The following is a 25,110-nucleotide window of genomic DNA, read 5'->3' as shown; positions in this document are numbered from 1 at the left end:
ATGTGCATGAAATTTTGAATGTTGTTCAAAAATGCACTTTTTAAGTCATTTTTGTTCTCATTTAAAGATTCTCGCATGGTTTCGCATGGAAAATACGGCCTCTGAGCGAAGATGCCTCGGCAATAGGTCGCCCAGCTTTCGGTATGTATGATACGTTTGTGGCTTTTCAGCACGTTGGAATGCTAGACTGGCCCTAAGTAGTGCTAACAGGTGGGGTCAAAGTACGTCCGGCTCAACTTGAGGGAGTGCTGGATAGATTCCGTCACCTCCTGGTGATTTAAAGGGCGGAAATGATTTAGTAGCACCTTTAACCGCACTAGGCAAAATTATTTTTCTGCTAAAAAGCCAGTTTACTTTGGATGGTCACCTGAGTTCTGGCCCAGCGTTTTCTCCAAAGTGATGGAGCAATTCAGAGTCGGGTAAGTGTGTTTGTGCCAAGACTTCAAGCGTCTAAAATTGGTTAATAATAGAACCATCTTCGGGAATTTCATCGCTCATTCCCTTGGAAAGAAGTCTGCTTTAGAACCAATAACATCTCAGAATGTGCAAACCAAATTACAGAGACGATCTTGGCGGGAATGGAAGCTTATATCCCTTTTTCTACTAAATGCCGGATCAAACAACAAGCAATGGTTCAACCTGAATTGTAAAAAGGCAGTAAACACTAAGAACGCGGCATATCGCAAATGGCGTCAAGATCCTTCCACCGAAAATCGGAGGAACTTTTTGACCTCCAGAAATAGCTGCAAGCGAATTATCGATGAATGCAAAGAGAGTCACAACAACAGGATCAAAAACAAATTGCTAAACTGCCCAAATGGAACAAGATCTTTCTGGTCGGTATCGAAAGCCGTTAGTCAAGGATTTGCTAAGTCGGCCTTGCCACCCCTAACAGCAGATGATGGTTCTATCACGGTAACAGCAAGGGAAAAAGCCAACTTACTGGGTAAACTCTTCGCGTCCTATGTTCAGTCGCAAAGGGTAAATTCATCGATGGGAGAAATTTCGTTTCCCCAACGAATTATAAATAAAATTCTTAAAAGCGTAGACACCAACAAAGCTTCTGGACCCGATGGAATTCCAGCCCTAGTACTAAAACGTTGTGCAGACGAATTGACTCCTCCCTTATGTAGACTGTTCACGGCATCGTATAAGCAGGGCTCATTTCCAACAAGCTGGAAAACTGCTCGAGTGCAAGCTGTACCCAAAAAGGGTAAGAAGACGATGCCCTCCAATTACCGCCCGATTGCACTAGTTCCAGTAATATCGAAGATTATGGAGAAAGCAGTCAACCAACAACTGTTAAGATATCTGGAATCATCTGGACTAATCAGCGATCATCAATACGGCTTCCGAAAGCTTAGATCCACCGGCGATCTTCTGGCTTACGTCACACACTTGTGGACGGAGGCCATGGAGAAGCACGGCGAGTCCCGCTCAGTCGTTCTTGACATTTTCAAGGCATTTGATAGAGTGTGGCATGAGGTACTACTAACCAAGCTCTCCTCAATCGGCATACAAAACTCATTATTGAATCGGATCAAAAGTTTTCTTGAACAACGAACAATCCAAGTAGCCGTCGATGGACACCTCTCCGACAAATTTAACATTAATGCATTCTATCCCCCACCATTTTCTTGATATATATCAACGATTTGCTAGGAACCACTGTCAATCCAATCTACAGCTTTGCGGACGATATCACACCTATTTCCACATTTAAGTCCGCCAAACCAACGACAGCCGCAAGTTCTCAAAATCTTGGGCAGCAACAAGTAGCTTCAACCAACAACGATATTAGAGCAATCTTGGAGTGAGGCGGTAACAATCTGGTCAATTTTAACGCTAAAAAAACGCAGGCTGCAGTATTTACGATGAAGACTAATCCTGGTGGCCCGGAGATGGTTATGGCAGGGAAAACATTGCCAATGAAATCATCTTTACATCTTTTAGGATTCCAAGTCACCAACAGTGTGTCCTGGCATGACCACGTTGCCGAGATCGCCAGGGCAGCTTCCAAAAAACTCGGAATGCTTTTCAAAACAAAAAAACTGTATACACCAGAACAGCTACTGACTCTTTATAAGGCTCAAATACGCCCTTCCCTCGAGTATTGCTCGCATGTCTGGAGCTCTACACCCAAGCATAGTTTAAAGCTGCTAGATTCTTTACAGAAGAGAGCTATTCGTCTTATCGACAAACCAGAACTGACAAAGAGTCTGGATAGTCTGGAGCACAGGAGAAAGGTGGCTGATCTCTGTTTATTCTACCGTTATTATCACGGTAAGTGCTCCTCTGAGCTGGCAGGCCTGATTCCACCCAGGGCTGTTCCGGCAAGAAGGACGCGTCTAGCAGTTGCGGCTCATCAACATCGAGTCCACCTGCCTACCCCAAGGACGTCGCTGTATCGGGACTCATTCATCTGGAGAACATCTTCTTTGTGGAACGGGCTTCCACCTCACATATTTTTTTCGACGCATACAACCTGCAGCGATTCAAGATAAATGCCCACAAATATCTTCGCGCAAGCACCACTCCAAGAGTGTCATAGGTCTTTCCTCTTGTGCTTGTGTTTACCATAAAAAATAAATAAATAAAAAAGTTGCAAGAGCACGACAGGTTAAGTACATACGGTGTCAAGCTTAAAAAAAAATCAACTTTCAAAAATGCAACCTTTAAAACTACGTCGTTTTCACACTCGATCTTGCGAGAAACTAATCAAATAACAAACATGATTAAATTGTGCGCATGAACCTTGTACACGATGCCAACTCGCATGCGTGGACCATTCGAAACCGTGTATTTCTTGCATTGTGTAAAGCCGCCTTAACGGTCAGTCACAAATTCCACATTGGCGAAAGATGCTTGTCACCTGTCAATCATTAGTGACAGTGACAGTGAAAAGTGTCATGTGTCAATGCTGTCCATCGAATTGATTGTTGTTGACCACTTGACTGACACAACACCCGAAAGTTATTGGTGTCCGTGGATTGTTTACAGTTTTTCGGCTTTTTAGGCCGTTTTGTGTATTTAATTTAGCCCCATTTAAGGCCCCCTTAAGGCCTCAATTAGTAAAGGTATAAATAAACGGTTCACAGCCAAGGAAGTATCGCTTATTTTGAAATAATTATCGATGATCACACGTGAATGAAAACATTATTTATTATTCTGTGTTCCATGTAAACACCTTATTAATTAATTAATATTTATTTTCAAGCTATGGCCGAAGTCAAACATCCACCAACTCAAGCCGAAGGCGATTGGACCTGCGACGAGTGTGGAAACTTGAATTTTGCCCGTCGAACCAGCTGCAATCGCTGCCAACAAGGTAATAATTGTTTGTTTTTCTTAAACTATCTATCAAATCAATAAACTGTTAAATAATTCTATAAATGCGGTAGGGGTGGGATTTAAAGGAAACATATTCCCTGAAATAGTTTATGTTAGAATTGATGAACTTGCCCATATTTTCATAGAGACAAATGGGATGAAATGAGAATTACAATTTAGTTATATGTGTTTTATTGAATACATGGAAATACTTAAAACAAAAATGTATTTATTATTAATTATCGGTAATTAAATAAATTTTTGTAAAAAATAATACATATCTTATGAAAAAAAAAATTATTTGTAATATTTTTGTTCCGAGTAAATACTTTGCAATAAATTCGGATCATGTATTATAATGTAGTGAAATATTTTGCATGAATTAATTAAATTATATATACACAATATAGATTTTAAAGTTTTAATGTTCATCTGTGGTTTTTCAGTTGTCCATATTTTATTGATAGTAGGAAAAATAGAGTGCAAATTCTACAATTTTGAAAATATTTTTATAAGGAATATAATTTTATTTAAACTGAAGGAATACCTTTGTCCATTGTAGACAACCAACATTTAATCTTAAATCATCTGTAACATATCTTTTAACCAATGGCACCTCATTAATAACATTTTTGCAAATGTTATTTTATGGAAAATGGCGATTAATAGATTAAAAAGATTTTTCTGCATATTCCCATAAAAATCTTCTTTTAAAATTATTAATATCTTCGAAATAAATAATTGTCCATTCTTCCAGATATTCCAAGCAGTTATTATAAAAGATTTTAACATGTTTCAGAAAATCATGTCATTTAATAGCACCTTATTCTTCCAACTTAGTGATGTCTTTTTAAATACTACTTAAGTTTTAAATCATGAAATTGCATTTTATATATTATCGTTTATATTGACTTGTAAAAGCACTCTGTGTAATATTACGAATAATGAAATAAATAAATAAAGATTAGAAAGTAGACGCTAATTAACCTTAAATGACCAATCAGGACGGCATAAAGGTGTCACTTTCACTGACGTTCCTAATATGACGTCGGGTAACGTCATTTGACTTTATCTTGCTACCCGGGGTCACAGTATAAAGAACAAGACAGTAGGTTCACTCTCTTGCCGCCATTTGAAGTAGGGACTTCTAAACAGTGCCTACTTTTTTTACGCGGTCGTAAAACATTATTTAGTTTCGGCGGCAATCCTTTACGATACGCAATTACGATTGCAATGCAACTAATAATAAATCGGATAGCTTTCACTATTAAAAACCACCACTAATAACAGAATATTACCAAAAATTTTGCATTTTTTAGATTAAAATCACGATTTAAAAAAATATGTACTCTAAATCGCTGATACTTTTTGAACATATTATTGGTACCTATATATAGTCCATTGTAGAAGGCTACGCTTTAATTTTTGAAATAAATACATAATTTTTTATGATAAATTTTTTTAAAACTGCAATTATTTTTATTTTATTCCTAACTTTTTTAATTTTTATGCTAATGACTTACAATCAAGTTTATTTTTAAAGTTTTTGATAGTACATACTTGAAAAAACGTGCTAGATATTTGTCTAAGAAACGTGATTTTTTAAAATTATTTCAAGTTATTATTTTACGTCATTATATTTTGTTATCTAAAAAAAGGGGTTATGTCCACACAGTTGTATCTCGGGCCTATAGAGCCATATTGGCTTTATAGAGCCTATAAAGCCAATGATCCTTCTATTCTAGTTTATGTTCGGTGCCGGGGTATAAGTCCTGTAAATGGGGAAAACTTAATATTGAATTATTGCAGGTAAGGCTCCGCTTTCTTCGTCATCGTCATCCGCGCAAAAACGCAAATTGGGCACTGAAATCGGCAAAGCAGCCGCGGAAAAGAGTCGCGGGCTCTTTTCCGCCGATGACTGGCAGTGTAACAAATGTGGCAACGTGAACTGGGCGAGGCGGCAACAATGTAACGTGTGTAACGCCCCCAAGTTCGGCGAGGTCGAGGAGCGGACTGGCTTTGGGGGAGGTTTGTATTTTGTTTTATATCACTTTATTGTTTTTCATTTTATTTTATTAAAATTATGACTAATTTTTCTATTTATCGGCTCTGAAATGTATTTTTTGAGCATACATTTATTAAACGTCATTTTGATATTTAGAAAGTTTCAACCGATTTGTATTCTTATAGAGAACGAGGCATGCGCTACTCTTTGGAGTATTTTACGGGCTTGCCTTAAGATAGATTGTTTATTTTTCATAAGGGCTTATGGATTAAACAAACGGTTTGTTATATACCGGGTGTCTTAGGAAAGTGGTTCGTCCCTATAACTTTTGTAATTTTTAAGTTAAAAAAATGAAATTTGGTACGTGGGTGTAGCACCCAAATTGGGATTGAATGAAGCATTCAGTTGTCTTCTGTCACTTCCGGTTTAACCGGAAATGACCCTAACTTTCTTATTTTAAATAGGATCCCCCAATTTTTTTGACATATTTTGATAGAAAATGACATTCTAAGAAAAATGATACCTTATATATCGACTTTTCACACCTAACTTTTAAAGTATTTAATTTTTTATATTTCCATCTAGAGTGCCATGAATAATTTAAAATCGTTAATTTTACATCAAGTAGTCCTAAAAGAATATAATTGACTCTTTTTTGATTTTTAACAGTTTTCCTAGATGCGTCTAAAGTTTTCAAAATCGTATTTTCGGTTATAACTAATTTTTTTCAAATGAAACCAGGGTGGCTCATTATCATTATTAAAAAGTGTATTTTTTTTACAAATAATTTGATACCAGACAATCGATATTTGGTAATTCTAATGAGTCTAAATTTTCAAAAAAAAAAAAAAAAAAAAACAGTTTAGCGCCGCATACCTAAAGTCGAAATTATACCCATTTGTAGTTACGTCATCCAGGTGAGAAAAAACGTATGGCGTAGATATTTTTGCCAATCAATATTAGGTTAGAAACTTTACCATCGCCTTCAGAAATTAATAGTCTGCTATGTATTTTTATACGTTCAGAAATTAACAAATTATTTATTTTAGCACCATATTTTTATATTCGTGTATATACTTTCATTCCCAAAAAATTTTAAAAAATCTTGTAGTATTTATTGTATTATTAACAAACTAAACAATTAACAAATATTATTATAATTAATCATAAATAATTAAACGATCAATTGACTTACCTTAAGGATAATTGATCTATATTATATGAGTATTGCCGTTCGAAGAATTACAATAACTACTTGTAGTCGCAATTTTTTCTTAGCTCGGTCATCACGAATAATTTAAAGCAAATTCCCTTAGTACGTTCCACTTCCCTGCAACCCCACTCTAGCCCATATTCAGTCACCGCCACAACCAGTCTTCACTGCAATTTTGCTGAAAATTCTGGATCAACCTATCCGGGTGGGATACTGGGGTGGGTTTGTAATTCTTCGAACGGCAATACTCATATAATATAGATCAATTATCCTTAAGGTAAGTCAATTGATCGTTTAATTATATTTTGTATTGCCGTTCTCGAATTACAATAACTACTTGTAGATGTTCAAAGATAAAGATCTAGAATTTTCTCCAAAAATATATTTGTAACAAAATACAGTATTTGTAAAAAATATAAATATAATATAATGAATTTTCTATATTAAAGGAACACAACAAACTATAAACACATAAGTATCTAAATCTATTATTTAGAATGCACTATACCTAAGATCCCTTTAGCAAATGCTGCAGGATCTTCTGACAGGGGTCTATTGTAAAATCTCGCAAACGTGTTAGATTTTTGTGTCCAACCCGCTCTAGATCTTATAACCTCAATAGAAACTCCTGCCCTATAGGCTGCCGAAGTGGCTGCATGACGAGTACTGTAACCCGAAAATTGAGTGGTATTAATGCCACTAGCTGCAAGAGTAAGCTTAATCCATTTGCTTAATCTCTGTGCTGACACTGGATGAAAGGGTTTATTAACTGTTAGAATTAAGAAATCAGTGTCTGGGGAACGAAGATCCCTGGTTACCAGTATACAGGGTGTCTCACGACGAATAGACGCGATCGATATCTCGGAAACTAATTTTTCAAAAATTTTGAAAATTTGGCAACGTAGCACAGTCGATAGGGGCTACACAACTAAAATATTTTGACAGTTGTGACGTTTCCGGTTATACCGGAAGTAGGTGTCAACTTCGTTATTTTAAATGGAACACCCTATATATTTTTACATTTTTGGCTTTTATGTGAAATTCTAAGTATATTTTGTGTATAATGTCCTATACCTAAGTGTAACCGTTTTTGACATATTTTTAATTTCATGTGAAAAACTATGTTTATAAGCCCTAACATAATTACCGATTACTCCCTTTTAGTAGCCTTTATTTATTGGTTAGTTTTGGTTTTATTTTAGAGGAAGGACCACTTTAAAAGACTATTTTAATATTTGGCTAAAAAAAAGATACAGGGGGGTTAAAAACTTGCATTAAAAATGAAAATGAAAAAATCAATAAAAGTCAATTTTTTTAAATAGAAACCCCCTATTTTTATAATTTTTTCATAAAGATAATTAAAAATAAGGTTAACTTTGTATAAGGTTATCTAGTCCAAAAATGGATAGTTTCCGAAATATTGGCAGTTTAAATTTGGCCTAATATTAAAAGCCGTATAGTAACACGGCTCAAGGATTGTTGATTAGTTGGGCATGACGGTTGTCATAGTAACCGCTAGAAGCGGCAGTAAGATAATGGATTATAACAGAAATGTACACTTTTTCATTAAATTACACTTTTACGAAGAAAACTTAAATAGCAAGTAACTTATAAATTGAATGCATATAATCCATTGTCTTACTGCCGCTTCTAGCGGTTACTATGACAACCGTCATGCCCAACTAATCAACAATCCTTGAGCCGTGTTACTATACGGCTTTTAATATTAGGCCAAATTTAAACTGCCAATATTTCGGAAACTATCCATTTTTGGACTAGATAACCTTATACAAAGTTAACCTTATTTTTAATTATCTTTATGAAAAAATTATAAAAATAGGGGGTTTCTATTTAAAAAAATTGACTTTTATTGATTTTTTCATTTTCATTTTTAATGCAAGTTTTTGACCCCCCTGTATCTTTTTTTTAGCCAAATATTAAAATAGTCTTTTAAAGTGGTCCTTCCTCTAAAATAAAACCAAAACTAACCAATAAATAAAGGCTACTAAAAGGGAGTAATCGGTAATTATGTTAGGGCTTATAAACATAGTTTTTCACATGAAATTAAAAATATGTCAAAAACGGTTACACTTAGGTATAGGACATTATACACAAAATATACTTAGAATTTCACGTAAAAGCCAAAAATGTAAAAATATATAGGGCGTTCCATTTAAAATAACGAAGTTGACACCTACTTCCGGTATAACCGGAAACGTCACAACTGTCAAAATATTTTAGTTGTGTAGCCCCTGTCAACTGTGCTACGTTGCCAAATTTTCAAAATTTTTGAAAAATTAGTTTCCGAGATATCGATCGCGTCTATTCGTCGTGAGACACCCTGTATATTGATCAATGACAGAGGCCAAGCAGGGAGAAGCATTTTCTTTAAAATATGGGATTATCAATATTGGTTGAAAATTTTTATAAGATGAAGTTTTAAGTCTGTCTGAAATTTTTATTTCTAATCGATCTGGAAATCTAATGATATTTTGTAAACGTATACATGCCAAAGTTTGAAGTCTATGGCCTGTAATTAATGCTAATAATGTGGCCAGCTTCATTGTTAATTGAAACCTAGAAATGTCAGATAAAGAATATAGACTGGATAGATGTAAAAGAACCGGATGTGGGTCCCACGTAGTTTGGTATTTTGGCCTAGATGGTTTTTGGTTATATATGCCTTTTAAAAAACGTTTTATAATATTTTTCTCTGATGTTTCTATTGAAAAAAGTAGGACTATAGCCGCATGTTGCGAGTTAATAGTAGAGTAGGTTGCGCCACTTTGAAATTGGATGCTTAGAAAGTCCAAAATAAAATTTAATGAATATTGAAAAGGATTATGGTTTTTTGTGCTGCAAAAATCCCACCATTTCCTTAAGTATGCAGTATACTGCTTTAAAGTAGATGTGCTGATTGAATATTTAATAGCCTGAAGTCCTATTGCTGGGACACCTCGTCTGTGAAAAGCCTCCCGGATAAAATTCCAACCTCCAGGGAAAGGGTCTGCCGAAGTGGGTGACAGTCTCTGAAAGGTGAAGAAAGTAAACTTTGATCTGGTGTGAAAACTAAAGGTTTTGTTACAAGAAGTTTACGAAAGGTAGAGTACCATGGCTGGGTATTCCAGCGAGGAACTACTACTATTCCCTGGGCTCCTTCAGCAATGATCTTTTGTAAGCATTTTAATACAAGGCTAAATGGTTGGAAGGCATAGAAAAATTGACCTTCCCACGAAACAGTGAAAGCATCTACAGTGATAGAACTAGGATCTGGTTTCCATGAGATATATCTAGTACACTTTGCATTTAATTGTGATGCCAATAGGTCAATAGTAGGTTTACCAAAATACTGACATATCTTTTGAAAAGCATGATTTGATAATTCATATTCCGTATTAATTGAAGTCGATCGAGATTCCTTATCTGCATGGACATTATCTTTAGTATTAACATATGAGGCAACTAGGAAAATATTTCTAGTTTCAGACCACAGCCAAATTTGTCTTGTGATATAATTAAGATTTTTAAACCTTACACTACCCATACGATTTATACAGGCTATGGCTGTCACATTATCTACTCTAAGTAGAATGGAACAATTTGATAAATCTGAAGCAAACGAACGAAGTGCGTTAAAAGCTGCTAGCAATTCCAAATAATTAATATGTTTTACTCTGTCACATGTGTGCCAAAAACCATGTGTAACTTTACTTAGACAATGAGCACCCCCAACCCGTTAGAGAAGCATCTGTAAAAATCTCAAGGGCAAACACTGTATTTGTCACTATATGTGTACCATAATTATGAGTTAAGGTTTGATGCCACCATTGTAATTCAGATTTTATACAGTCTGAAAGTAATAAAGTTGACTGATAATTATGTCTATTAGAGCGTAATGCTAAATACTTTTTACGCTCTAAAATTTTTAAATGAACCCAACCATATTTAACAGCAGGACAAGCTGCTACAAATTTACCTATAAGTTGAGCCAGAGTTAAAATAGAGCATTTGTCCTTCGTTAAAAGTTTTAAAATTTGTGCCTGAATAAGAGTTGCCTTCTCGATGGGTAAAAGTACCTTAAATGATATGGAGTTATATGCAAAGCCCAGAAATGTACATGTCTGAGAAGGAACTAAATTACTTTTCTTGAAATTAAGTAAAAAACCTAAGGATTCCAGAAGATCTTTTGTAGCTTGGCAGTCTTTACAAGCTGTCTCAAAAGTTTTACTAATAATGAGAATGTCATCTAGATAAATAACAAATACAATGCCATTAGACCTTAAGAATTTTACTACAGGTTTCATGATCTTTGTAAACACAAATGGCGCTGTGCAAAGACCAAACGGCAAACAGTTAAATTGATAATATGAACCTTTAAAATCAAAGGACAAATATTTTCTAAATCTTTTGTTCACTGAAATCAAAAAATATGCATCTTTAATGTCAAGTGATGTAAAGAAACAATTTGGATATAATAATTTAAAGACTGTCCTATGACCCTCTAGTTTAAAATAAGGAGGTCGTAGAAAACGGTTCAAAGCTTTGAGATTTAATATAAATCTATAGGAACCCTCGGGTTTTGGAACCAAGAAAATTAATCAAAAAAACTGACTAGATCTTGGATAAGTCTTTGACACTGCTCCTATCTGTAACAATTGAGTAATAACATCTTCCAATTTAGATGCCTCTGTTAATGTAAAACTTGATTTTGGTAAATAAGTTTGCACTGGTTTCTTCCTAAATGGAATCTTATATCCAGAAACCCAAGAGGGAACAGCATAATCATTAGTGATAAGAGCCCATTTTTCTAAATATTTAGAAAGACGGCCCGCGTATTTCTTATTTACCTGGCTAGTTAATAACTGATCTGGTTCTTCTCTTAACGTGGAGGATATGCTCTCCTGGAATGGTGGGTTCCGCTCCCCTCCTCCTTTTTGAAACGAGTCCGGCGCTGTGAGCGCCGATAGTTTAAAGATGTTGATATACCTGAAGGACCGGCTTTAGGTTGATTGGTTTTTTGTACAACCGGAGATTTGGAAGTAGTATATTGTGGAACCCTAGCTTTCTTCCTTATACTGGAACCCAAACGTTGGGCTTCATTAGAGCTTTTTAATTGGTCCGGGAAAGATTTTCCAAACAAAAATTCGTCTATCGGGCAATCATCCAGAATTTTCTTCACCCCAATGTCCAAAAAAGGAACAATACCATGACGTCGATGTAAAGACAGGGCGTGGAAAACATCCGAAAATATTTTAACAGGATCACATTTTTTTTCTAATTCTTTCTTTGCCTCTTCAGTTTCGGTTTTCTTGTCTACTTCATATTGTTGGTCAAGCGGAATCGCTATCGCGCTTATACCAGCTGCCAACTGGGATTGTAACTTTCTTAGGAAATTATCCTGTTTTAATGCGTTTGCATCCAAGCAAGATTTTATTTCTGGATTAATTATAGGTGGTTGAAGTGCTGGGCAGTTAGCAATACATGGATAAGAATCTATGGTTGCATTACGATTTTCTTTATCAATTCCTTTAGTAAGAAAACCTGAGAGAAGAGCAGCTACATCAGAATTAATCTCAGGACCTTTAGTAACTGATGATTGGTTGCTTAATAAGGCTAAAATATCTTGCGCACCTTCATTAGCCAAACCAGCTGTTACTGCGGAAGTCGGTGTCACCAAATTTATTAATGGCGCATCCGAATCCGAGTCCGTCCCTGGTTCCTCATTTGAAAAACTTTCGGACGAACCTGCAATAAAGCAGAAATATATAAAACCATCTACGACCATCTGTGTGCATTTGTCGTAAATATTTACGCGATAAGAAAATTCCGACCGCCCCGACCTTGAGTTCATGTGAAAAAAAGGTGGACGGGCAATGCGACCCTTCGTCGCATCGAGACAAGTAAAATTCAATTTTAATACAGCATTCATGTGTATACTGTAAAAAAATTGTATGGCATTCTATTAACTAGACTCCATTTGAAAGTTCTAAATAATAGAAAATTACAGGAATTCATATGAATCCTATGGTAAATATACAGTTTAAGCATATCACCTATGTGAACACTACTGTAAATCACGCGGTCATTTGTCTGTTTTTCTTAAGAAATATAAGGGAACCTAAGAGAAATAACAAATAAATAGAATAGCAATATTTTACTTACTTGAGCTGTCCAATAATTCAAGTAACTTCTTTAGCTTTCTTTTCTTTTGTTTGATCGACACTTGTTTTGAAATTTTTCCCATTTTTCACAATTAAATGTTAAGATCAAAAATCTACGCGTCAACACCGAGCGCACGAAAAAATTGCAGTGAAGACTGGTTGTGGCGGTGACTGAATATGGGCTAGAGTGGGGTTGCAGGGAAGTGGAACGTACTAAGGGAATTTGCTTTAAATTATTCGTGATGACCGAGCTAAGTAAAAATTGCGACTACAAGTAGTTATTGTAATTCGAGAACGGCAATACGAAATATAATGGGACATAAACAACAAGTCCGAAACGGAATTGCACTTCAAATTGAGAATGTGATAGAGCGAGCCGCAGATGCAACAAAATTGAGCACAACAACGATCGCAAATATAAAGAAGAATGGGATAAAAACAGATCAGGATTACGCTGCTCATATATTTTCCAAGCAAAAGACCGCAAAAACCAAATCTACAACATATTTGAAAAGTAGAATTCGGCACGAGCAGTAGACGTAACACAACCGAGCTTACAAAAATTGTGAATAATGGTATAAAATTATTTTAACTCATTGGGAAAAATTTAAATACTGACAATTTAATTTACTTGTTCATGAAAAAAATGCTGCTTGAAGGAATATGTCAACACATTAAAATGAAAATACCATTCAAAAAAATAAAACATACAAACTCAAAAAAAACACGCCATATTGCATTACCAAGTTAATGAAATTGCAACGATATGATTGAATACTTAAACGACGATCATAACATAAAATTTGCTAGAACAAAAAAATATCAGTTTTTCTTAATCAATCTCGTCAGTATTGTCAGAGTCAGAACTGAAATCAGAGATATTGTCTTCGTCATCGTCGTCTTCGTCAGTCGTAATCACTGTTCAATAAAAACCCGATGATCAGTAAAAGAAAATATTTATTAGCGGCAAGTTTACAGTTGGACCGACTTAAAAGAACTAACATGTAGTGATGGTATAAAAGACCTGCACCTGCTCTTTTGGACCTAGTTCGCCATTTCGGAGCGGTGCACCTGATCCCAAAACCTATAATATCCAGGTATAGGTGCACTACGGATTTGTTAGTGTAAAGTCAGATCTTGAACCGGTTCGAAACGAATCCGGCGTGCACCTACAGACCAGGTCCCAACTCTCAACGGGAACTAAAGCTAGGATTTAGTCGGAATCGGACCGAGCATATTACGTTAGAGAATTTTATAATGATGGCGGTTTGGACTTGACAATTTGTGAAAATTAAATTTAAATACTTTAGTTTTTGTAAATAATGAAAGGAGTTAAATTAGAAAAAATAGAATAATATCTACTCTAGAACAGTTGTAGTAACAAAATAGACAAATTTTAGGATAAATTAATATATTTAGGTATAAAGAAAAGACATAGCTGAATCGAACAAAACTAATTACTAAATTCAAAATTGATTTAAAAATAAAACAAGAACAAAAATAAAATATACCATATTCAAAGAAAAAACTAAAATATTAAATTATTTAGTTACATAATCGTTTGTGTGAAGAAATAAGATTTTTTCTACATGTTGAGAGCTAAGACGTGTTCGCCGTTCATTCAGCACTTGTCCAGCTTTGGAAAATTGTTGTTCACAGGGAACCGAGGTTGCTAGACAAAATTTATCCCTAACCAGAACGCTTAAATTGGAATAGTTATATTTTTGCTCTTTCCACCAAAGTAAAGGATCTTCATTTCTTGGTAAAATGTCATCATCGAGATATCTCTGCACCTCAATGATAGCTTTGCTTTGGCTAGTTCCTAAGGGCTGTTTTGTCAAGTGCAGACCAAATAGAAAATTTAACATCTACTTCTTTTTGGACCACTTGCTCTTTCGAAGTCGAAGCCTTTGAAAATATTGTTTCTTCTGAGACGTGCGTAACTGTTGCGGCTGTAGCTGATACTTTCAAAGTTTGAGATATTTTTTCAGCTACTAACTGAATAACTTTTTTTCTAATTTGCTCAGCAGCTCCAGAACTTTGAAAAGGAAACAGCTTGAACCTAGGATCCAAAAAGGTATTCATTGCCAGTGTGGTGCTATATTCGACATTTGCCAATCGCCTCTGAATGCCTTCTTTTAAAATACGAAGGCTTTCAAGAAAAAGGTTTGATTTTATTTCCTTTGAAGTTTCTAATTCATTAAGAACGTTTAAGAGATCAGCAACGAAAACTATCACTAAAGCACCGGTTATATAATTTTGACCACTTACAGCAACAGTAACATTCTCGAATGGACGAAGAAGGATAATAAGTTCTTTTATAAAAGCCCACTCTGATTATTTATAGTTGGATGTGAACCGTCAAGAAGAGCCATTGTAGCTTTTACTGTGTCTTCCAACTCTACAAAACGTTGCAACATATAAAAAGTGGAGTTCCACCTTGTAGGAAGTACCTGCAGTAATTTTTTGGGTGTGGCAACACCAATATTTTTCTGATATTGCATTAATTTGCTATTTGCGGTAGTGCTTCTTTTAAAATGCCCCACTATTTTTTAAATTTTTGTCAATATCTCGTCGGTTTTTGCAATTTTGAGGGCATCGGTAAGAATTAAGTTTAGTGTATGGGCAAAACAGCCCAAATGCTTTAATCCCAGATTTTCTATTGCCTTTTTTATATTGGCTGCATTGTCTGATATGACAAGAGTTGTTACCCGTTTTGAAATATTCCACTCTTCCAATATATTTCGAAGCTCTTTTGCCAAATTATCGCTTGTGTGCCGTTCACTAAATGCCCTACAGGTTAGCAATATATGTTGCGCTGTAAATGAATCGTCAATGAAATGCACTGTAACTGCCATATAGGCCTCATTATTTCTTGAGGTCCAGCAATCTGTTGTAATACATACACCTTTAATATTAGTGTTCTGAAGTAAAGACTTACATTTATTTAAGCATTGTTCATATCTAGATGGAATCATAACCTTCGATATAGTTTGACGGTTTGGTAAGACATATTCAGGATTAAGAACATTGACAAACCTTTTAAATCCTTTGTCTGTGACCATACTGAAAGGCTGGAAGTCAATAGTAAACAAACCAAGTAGTACTTTGTCAATTTTCTGTTTGGCGGGCAATTTTTGTCGCTTGTAACAAAATGAACCGATTTCAGTCTGACTCCGTTTTTTCGATACAACTTCTTGTCCTTGTTTTTTGTTAACCACCGGTTCCTATAAAAAAAATCAAATTATTTAAATATTTTTATATAATATGTATGAAAAACTTAAGTAATAATGATAATATACCTATTAATAAATATATTATAATATATAATAATATATTAATAGGAAACAAAAAAATAAGCGCGTTCGCGCAGGGGGAAACTGCATTCTAGGGTATGCTTCCAACTGAACTACCGGAAGTTTCACCCTAATTGGGTGAACGATATTGGACCGCATGCAGTATATAGTAATGTTTAATTGTTTATATGCCTACGTAATAAATATTCAACGCGATCTTCGCGAGAAAAAGGCTCTTAGCGTCTTGATGCTAAATGGGGATGTTAGCGACTCGAATGGAACGCAGGAAAGATGGAAAAGAAAAACGCTAAGTTTAAATTATAAATTAAAAAAAAAACAATTAATATAAACACAAGTAAAAAAAAATGTAGTTAATGGTTATTCTGACTACCGGTGATTAACGGTTTTAAGTCTTTTACGATACCTAAAATGTCAATAATAAAAAATAGGTGGTTTTGGACGATAAGGGCCCTTCTTAGGTCGCATAACATATTGATTTAACTTTTCACTCACCTCAGATACGGAGGCCATTTTCTTATCTCTTTCCTCGTCCTTCTTTTCCGAAACAATATTCTGACTTGCAGTACTTGCCTCCAAGATTTTTACTGCAGGATGTTTACGTAAAATATGGCGTTTCATATTCGAAGTTGACGATTTCGAACATATTTTGGTACCACAAATATTACACTTGGCATTATTTGAGTCTAAGAGACAGAGAAAAAGTCCCAAATTGCGCATGTCTTTTTAAACATTTTGTTTGTTACGTTAAAAATAAAACTCCGCAACCCGCAATTAACTCATAAATCAAATAAACCAATCGAATAAAAGATTACAGTGCAGTTGCCGCCATCTAAGCGCAGATTGTCGAACAGAATAGCGAAACAGCCAAACATACAATTTCAATGGTTTGATCCTCTCGGGAATCGGGATATCAATACCAAAGCCGAATACAATACCGAAGCAGAAATATATAAGTTATTATAGTATAATAAGTATAAGTACATAGTATCATAGTAATAATATTCATTTAAATTCTTAAAAGGGATATTTGATTTGAACTATTTGCTATATGCTTTCATAAATTCATACATATTACATTACATATGCCTACCTAACAGGATGATTAATTATAATTGAACATAGAAGTCATAGACATGGAATTTAGAATGTAAAATTTTTGTTAATAACACTAAAAGTACACACACTTAATAACACTCATATCTTCATAACAGATTTCAAAAAATATTGTCAAATAATTCATTTTCCGAAGAAGCTAGAATTTTATCAGGCGTACCTCAAGGGTCAATCCTAGGACCATTATTATTCATAATCTACACCTCAGATATACTTACATCATTAAAGTACTGTAAACTGAGAGCTTTTGCTGATGATACCCAGGTTTATCTTCACTTCAATCACCAGGATTATTTGCATGCATCTTCTTTAAAAACCATGACCTGAATTTACTTAACCAGCTTTCTTCTTGCCATAATCTAAAACTTAATCCTCTTAAATCAAATATTATGATTTTTGGACCCAATAAAGATTTTCTTAAAAATAATTTAAATATCTTATTAAATGATGTTCCTCTTCTTAAGATGGATCGTGCAAAAAATTTAGGCATTGTCCTGGATACTGAGTTGAGGTTTCGTGAATATGTTAAATTGTTAATTCAGAAGTCATATTTATCATTGAAAATTTTATATAATAGTCGTCAGGTTCTTAGTTTTCATTTGAGAAAAATGCTTTGTGAGTCTCTGGTCCTGTCCAACTTCAGCTACTGTGATTTTATTTATGGTCCTTGCTTAGACATTGCAGATAAAAATCGTATTCAGAAAGTTCAAAATGCTTGCTCACGGCTAATATTTGGATTACGAAAATACGATCACATTTCACACACATTTAAAGAGCTTAACTGGTTGAGGATGGACAGGCGCAGAGAGTTACACTTAGGTAATTTTTTATTTAAAGTTTTATTAAACCCCTCCCTTCCCTCCACTTTACGGAATAAATTTGTTCCTCGTTTAAACGTTCACACAAGAGTGATCCGATTTCCGGAGAGGATGACACTTCCGCGTCATTCGACTGCAATGTTTCAACGTTCCTTTACGTACAATGCCATTAAACTCTACAATAACCTACCAACTGAATTGTCAACTTTAGATCAGAAGTCATTTAAATCAAAATTTAAGAAATATCTTTTACATTTAACCTTCAGCCCGTAATTTAGGCCTTTAATTATTTATTTTATTTTTGTCAATCTTTTATATTTAGCTATTATTTATTTAAATTATCTATACAGTGCGAACGTAAAGGTTGGAATAAATTCATTTAAAATTCAGGGGTATGTTCAAAAAAAAAAACGCTCGGACATGTCGATTTTTATTTTTAACTGCGGGTTTTCTTACTATAATTTTATGTATACAGGGTGGCCCAAAAATAAGTTACGGTCATCAACGTAATTTTTTTAAATGTAAACACCTATTTTTTATTTTAGATTTAGGTTCTACATCAAATTCTTCAAGTACATTTCATGTACCATGTCCTATACCTAAACTCGACCATTGACGATTGAACACAATAAAAGACTCACATGAATGATTCTCACGGAACCCCGATTGGTTAGGCACAACTATTTTATTTATATTACAATGTTCGAGTAGCTGTTCCTTAACACATACTTCAAGGAGCTTCTCATAAATAGGTACAGTGTTAATTGGCCGAAATTCATTACACAATTTAGTGTTTTGCACTTTTGGAACAGGAACAACAGTAGAAAGTTTCCAGGCTTGCGGAAAAATCCCAGTACTTAAGGATGTATTGATAATATCCAGAAGACGATCACCCACAACATAAGCAACATCGCAAAGAACCTGCTTGGAGATGCCACTCTCCCCACCACCAACGTTTTTTAGATTTTTAAGTATTTCCTTCATTTTAGTCATCGAAACTTTATTAAATTGTGTCAAGGTTTTCTGGACTGAAGGTGGTTCAATGAAATATGTTTGGCCATTTGCTGCTGGTGGAATATCTGCAAGAATAAGATCAATACTATTCACGAAATAATTATTAAATCTATGTGCAATATCATCCTCCTGTGTAATGATTTCATTTTCAAACTTTATTTCATTAGGCATGTTTTGGTTTTTTCCTGGCAAAAGCGTCTTCAGATTTTTCCAGAGTTCTTTTTGATTATTTTTATTTAGATCTATGGTATTCGCAAAAAATCTATCCTTTTCTACTCTTATCTTGCTTACTATGTTATTTCTTATAGCTTTATATTCATTCCAAACGTTGTCGTTGTTTTCTATTACAGCCCTTTTATATAATCGATCCCTTTCCTGCATTTGCTCCCTTATATCTTGAGTTATCCATTTTTTATCGGCATATTTCTGTTTTTGCACAATTTTCATCCTTGGGCACATACTGTCAAGAATTGTTCTAATATCTCTGACAAAAGTATTAGCTAGTAAGTCAACATCTGAACTATTTCTATTCCAATTGCATGTAAGCAGTTCTTCCTGAAGTTTATGGCATTTGTAGGTCTTAAAAGACCTAGTATAACTTACTACATCCATTGGCTGTTCCTTCGATTGATCCATAGAAATTGATGTAATAGAATGGTCACTAATTTTAGGAGTTTGATGGACTTTATGCGAGAGAGATTTGTCATTTGAAATTAAATAATCGATCAGAGTCTGACTTCTTTGGACTATTCTAGTTGGAGTCTTAATTATTTGACTAAACCCATTGGTATAAATGATACTTAATAATTTGTTACTATAAAAATTGTTTTTTAATAAATCAAAATTAAAATCCCCAAGGATAATGTTGGTGCCCTTAAATCCACTAACTTGCTCTAAATATCCCCCAAAAAACTCTATAAATTTGGCATCTTGTTTCTGAGGCGAATGGTACAGAACAGAGCACAAATATTTACCTCCACCCATAGATAGCTCAAAAGACAACAACCAGACATAATCATCAATAGACAATACAGACCCCACCTTATATCTAATATCGTTTCTAATAAGGGCCAAGACCCCACCTGTTCTACTGTTGTTACTAGTGCATTGCTCCAAATTGTACCCATCAATAATCAACTCACATGGCTCAATAACCGGGGTTACGTGAGTCTCACTCAAAAGCAAGATCTTAGGCCTCCAGTCATTTACTAGTAAAATAATGTTATCTTTGTTGTTTAGATAACCTTGGCAATTAAAATAAACAATGTTGGTGTTAAGTGCAATATTTAGGTCTAATTGCTACTTAATATATTTATTCCTTTGTAACTCTTCAATTCGCTTATAGGAATCACAACTAGTTACATCCCAAGAAACGTGATTGACATTTAGCCTAAGACCATACTTTTCATTAGATACTACACAATTAATACACTTAACGCTACTTACATTACATTCTTTAACATCATGGGATCCACTACACTTTGCACACACTTTATTTTCTTTACACTCTTTCAGTAAATGACCATACCGACAGCACTTGAAACACCTTCGGATACCATATTCGTTGAAGACAGGACAACGGTTCCAACCAATGTTCATCTTCTCCTTTTCAATAAACACTGCATACGTGGTAGCATCAACTTCCAAGATCATATTGAATTTTTTGTTTACGATTTTAGTTTTTCTCACAATTTGAATTTTTCGGTTTGGAGATTCTGGAACATTATTTTGACTCTTTATTTTGGCCAAAATTTCATTATCTGATAGGTTGTACTCAGACTCCTTAATGCCCACCACCTTAATCCTGTGCTCTAAAAGTTTTGGTACCTCAACACTGTAGTTGTCACCCATGTTGTTCTGGATCTGCGACTGTATCGAAGTTAGCTCCTTCTCATTGCCACACTTAATGATAACGCCGCCACTTTTGGTTGCTTTTCCTAGAGATAAGCCGGCTCCAATAACAGTAGGATTGACTTTCTTTCTCAAATCCTCCTTCACTTGCTTTACATCTTTCTCCGGACACTTTTGCTTTACAACCAAAACTTTGCTATCATTTTTGGTGCCTATTGCTGCAGCATATGACAACTTGGAGTTCACACTTGATGGGGCTGTTGACGGCTTACATTCCTTCAGGCTGGCAATTTCACGTTTCAAATTCTGGTTTTCGTTTAACAGGAGATCGACTTTTTGATTTAACTCGTTAGTTCTACTGACTAAGAGCTGCAAGGTGGCCATAATATCTCCTACATTATCTAAATCAATAACAATATCATCTGTGCGGCTTCTTTTCCTAGCGCGCTCTGTTTTGTATGCACTAGATGCAGAGGGATCACACGATTCACATTTCCATGTCGATTTTCTCAAATGAAAACCGCGCATGTCAACATTAACACACTTTCCATGAAAATACTTAGCACACCTGGTACATTGTATTATCGACTTAATGTCATCAAATACTAAATTACATTTAGCACAATTACTTTCTGGATCACCGTCATCCGTAGTACTTCCTCCAGCCATTATTTCATTAGTTAATCACAATTTCAAAATCACCCCGTATATGAATTAAATATAAGTTAATTTAGACAAATACTGTTTACAATAGAAAACCCGTTAATGTAAACACTGTAATTATCACGTACGTGCACTATATTTATGTTATACTTATTACACAAATTAGAGAAATAAAAATTGAATTTTACTGATTTATGGCAACCGTGATTCTAAAATAAGTCAATACTTAGCTTGAAAGATGCAAAATTTTAAAAGACTTCTTTTGATATAAATTATTAATCAAAAACTGTACTTTAACCCTTTGAAACACGCGAAAAACTATGGATCGCCTATCATACGTGGTAACTGCTTGGACTACTACGAACTACTCTATACCTAATGTATATACCTAAACCATATGTATCTATGTATGTGTACATACGTGCAGGTACATAAATAAAAATATTAAGGTTGATTTAGGTATACAGTATTTTTATGTGATAAAGAATAATGACTTTAATTTTCAATTATCTGTCTTTTTATGGACTGGTTTACCCATACAAGTGCATAATATAGTAGTAGTAAAACCCTTAAAAATCTTATATTTTGTTCCAGACTATCATAATGGATGGCGACTATACAACGTATAATACCTTTATAAAATATGGACATATGTGTGGTACCTATATATGTATATAATAATACATACATATATCTTTTTATATATAAATATATAAAAGCCGATGATACCTATTCTTAAATGTGTTGTGTTTAAAACGAGAAAACATACCTGCGTATAAACCTTCCAGCTAAAACTTAATTTAAAAATACCTACCTATGTACATATGTATATGTATATTGTTAATGTATTAACATCACACAAATAGCCGACTTTTTCTCAGCTAGTGCCTTACTAAAGGCAAATATTATTTACCATTATCATAAAACAACTAACTCAAAAATTCCATTCCAAAACAAATTAAAAGTATACTAACCTACACCTCTATCGTGTATCAAAACTGTCAAATAACAATTTTTATAAAAATAATAATTATTATAATTATTTTAAAAGCAAGGACAATATAAGCATTAACAAAAAAAAATCCTATTTGAAATGTAACTAAATTTTGTAGTTTGCTCCCGTATTATATGAATATAATCATTTTGATTTTAAAAATAAAAGCACTTCGTTCGGTGTATGCGTTTACAACAACTTTACGAGATATCTCAGTGTATTTGTGCCGGGTGCATCTGTCAGTTGGGCTTATAAAAAACTGGTTCACGGATATCAAAGGAGCCGACGCAAGCCTATGCTTCTGTGAGATCGTTTATTCTGTGGCAGTAGTCTGCAATTATTAATCAAAACAGATCTGTTAGGTAGTAGTTAATTAGTTCGTGTTCTTTTTTATTCTATTATTATTTAATTAGTCCGAGCGCGTACGATGTTGGTTGTTTGTTGATGGTTTGGCATGATTGTGTACAAAGGTCTACACCTACATCACCTTAAGGTTAATTTTTAACTAGTTTTGGACGAGAACTGGGCGTTTGGTCCCAAAAAATTTTCGCCGCATTGCTTTTCTTTTTATAAAACTTATTTATTTCGAATTTAAAATTTATGCACCCCCCTTAAGAACATTCTGCCGGCGCCCATGTACTCGAGGGAGAAATTTCGGCATTTAAAACAACTGACAAGGGATTTAAAAAAAATTATACTTATCGCATTATGTATATGCGGGGTTTGTTCCAGGCTACAACGATCGCGGCACAGTCGAATACAAAGACCGTCAAGAGTCCGACGATGAATACGACGAGTTCGGACGTAGAAAGAAGAAAAGGAGTCAACGTCACAATAGTAATAGTAATAGCGGTGACGATGACGTCATCAGAAGGGATCGTAGTCCCATAAAACGAGCCGAAGAAGAAGAAGAAGAGGAGGAGGAGGAAGAAGACGAGGAGGAGGACGATGACGACGGCGACCTGTCCAAATACGATTTGACCGATTGGGGCGATAATGACGATAAAGGTAACAAAGAGTAATTTTAAAAATAGTGTGTAATTAGTGTTATTGTGTGTTCTTTTATTAAATTAATTTGTTTTGTCATTGTTATATACAATTTTATATATACCGATAAGTGTTAATTAAGTCCATTTATTGTATTTTATCGCTTACTAATTCATTGTGTTTTTAAAAGGTCTTTAGGTCAAATAACTAATAGTAGTAATATAATACGCAGCTACAGCGCTGAACTGTGTGATTTTTTTCATGATTCCTAATATACCCGCATAAGCGACGTGAGCGGCCGTATCTCGGAAACCAACAATCGTAGAACCTTCAAACGAAAAATTTTGTTATAAAAGCAGGTCAAAAAATGCTTGAAAATATTTTTTTAAGTTCATTGGTGGACCGCTAGAGAGCGTTACAGCTACTTCAAAATTTAAAATTCAGTTTTTCCCAAAGACCTTGCAATAACGGGCATCTTCAAACATTTCCACTCAAAAAGGTTTTAACAAACATTTCTGTCATTTGTCAATACAGGGCGTTTCGGAACTATGGGATCAAACTTCTGAGGGTTGTTCAGTGCAACAGTAGAATCCATTTAAATATAGGAACCCATGTCCGGAAATGTGTCACTACGGCCCTAAGACGCGTTTAAATTTATAAAAAATATTAATTACCTAAATAGGATCTGATGCATTTATTTTTACCTTGGCATTTTTCAAATAAAAGATGGCGCTGCAGACAAGGTAGCGCGTATTAGCGTCGGGTTCCGTTTAATTTCAATTTTTCTGCAAATAAAAAGTGTTAAGTAACAAATAAAAGTCCTTTGTTATTAATTTGAAGTAGTGTTCTTTCATCATGGTAAGAGGAAAAGCAGAAAGTGAACCAGTGGCCGACATTAAAAGACTTAATGATCGTATCGAGGAAATGGCTGCCAAGTTCACCGCTGAGCTCAAGGGATTCAAAAAAGGATCTGAAAGAAAATACAAAGCAAAAGCCCAGTACTCAGGAGTTGCCCAGTGAAAATGAAGCCCTGGTAACTCTTAATAAAAAGTTTCAGGATTTTGAGCAATTGGTACTAAGTACCTTAAGTCAGGGACGGATGGGCTCTCTGAAACCGGCCCGAGAAATTTTCGGGCGAAGCGGCCCACTTAGCCCTGATGAATTATATTAAAAAAATTCGCTAGAAAAATCAACGTAAATTCAGTAAACAACGAAATAAAAAATTATAACACAAATAATATATGTATGTCTTAATATTATCCTAAATTATAACTTTTCTTTCTTTAAATTCAGTCTTCAGTCAACTATTAAAAAGAAAGAACTTAACAACCGAAAAGTTTTAAAAAAAGGAAAATGAAAAAGGAACAACGAACTCTCAAACAAAACATAAAAAATGCAAAAAAACTCAGTACATTAAACTTTTTTTATACAAGGTACTGGACTCTGCCACCTCATTTATAATATCTTCATTATCTATTTGATTAAGTAGAGATCTTTCTATATTCATAAGCATGAAAGATTCAAGCAAATTATCACTTAATCTATTTCTTAATGTATTTGAGAATGGAAAATGATCTCTCACATGACACCTGGGTTATTGGCAAACTCAAAATGTATTGATACACCGTTGCTAAGACTGAATAC

The 25,110-nt window shown here is 34.5% G+C and overlaps 2 protein-coding genes across 3 annotated transcripts; one reads left to right on the top strand and one right to left on the bottom strand.

The window, feature by feature from the left end:
• The first annotated feature begins 2,913 nt into the window (after positions 1–2,913).
• On the top strand, positions 2,914–23,711 carry LOC126747449 (zinc finger Ran-binding domain-containing protein 2). The gene is made up of 4 exons (XM_050456105.1): positions 2,914–3,077; positions 3,218–3,328; positions 5,140–5,358; positions 23,212–23,711. The coding sequence occupies exons 2-4, from the start codon at positions 3,220–3,222 to the stop codon at positions 23,499–23,501; spliced, it is 618 nt and encodes a 205-aa protein (XP_050312062.1). The 5' UTR covers positions 2,914–3,077; positions 3,218–3,219; the 3' UTR covers positions 23,502–23,711.
• LOC126747448 (uncharacterized) lies at positions 9,380–12,921 on the bottom strand. Of its 2 annotated transcripts, XM_050456104.1 has the most exons (3): positions 12,711–12,921; positions 11,396–12,293; positions 9,380–9,577 (listed from the first exon to the last, which is right to left on the bottom strand). In XM_050456104.1, the coding sequence occupies exons 1-2, from the start codon at positions 12,790–12,792 to the stop codon at positions 11,428–11,430; spliced, it is 948 nt and encodes a 315-aa protein (XP_050312061.1). In that variant the 5' UTR covers positions 12,793–12,921; the 3' UTR covers positions 9,380–9,577; positions 11,396–11,427. The 2 variants fall into 2 exon arrangements, with proteins under 2 accessions (XP_050312061.1, XP_050312060.1); XM_050456103.1 differs by having other exon boundaries at positions 9,380–12,293.
• Positions 23,712–25,110: the final 1,399 nt, after the last annotated feature.

Source organism: Anthonomus grandis, chromosome 19 (genome assembly GCF_022605725.1).
Source record: "Anthonomus grandis grandis chromosome 19, icAntGran1.3, whole genome shotgun sequence".
In the NCBI taxonomy this organism is placed as follows: domain Eukaryota; kingdom Metazoa; phylum Arthropoda; class Insecta; order Coleoptera; family Curculionidae; genus Anthonomus; species Anthonomus grandis.
Note: the sequence above shows the minus strand (reverse complement) of the source record. Positions and strands in the feature narration are given on the sequence as shown.

What these genes read in the sequence shown, in the direction of transcription:
- LOC126747448 (XM_050456103.1), bottom strand. Translation starts at nt 12,792, where the DNA reads ATGGGAAAAATTTCAAAACAAGTGTCGATCAAACAAAAGAAAAGAAAG. An exon ending in TGAATTATTGGACAGCTCAA is followed by an intron (nt 12,294 to 12,710) that starts GTAAGTAAAATA and finishes GCTTTATTGCAG; the next exon opens with GTTCGTCCGAAAGTTTTTCA.
- LOC126747449 (XM_050456105.1), top strand. Translation starts at nt 3,220, where the DNA reads ATGGCCGAAGTCAAACATCCACCAACTCAAGCCGAAGGCGATTGGACC. An exon ending in CTGCAATCGCTGCCAACAAG is followed by an intron (nt 3,329 to 5,139) that starts GTAATAATTGTT and finishes GAATTATTGCAG; the next exon opens with GTAAGGCTCCGCTTTCTTCG. An exon ending in GCGGACTGGCTTTGGGGGAG is followed by an intron (nt 5,359 to 23,211) that starts GTTTGTATTTTG and finishes GGTTTGTTCCAG; the next exon opens with GCTACAACGATCGCGGCACA.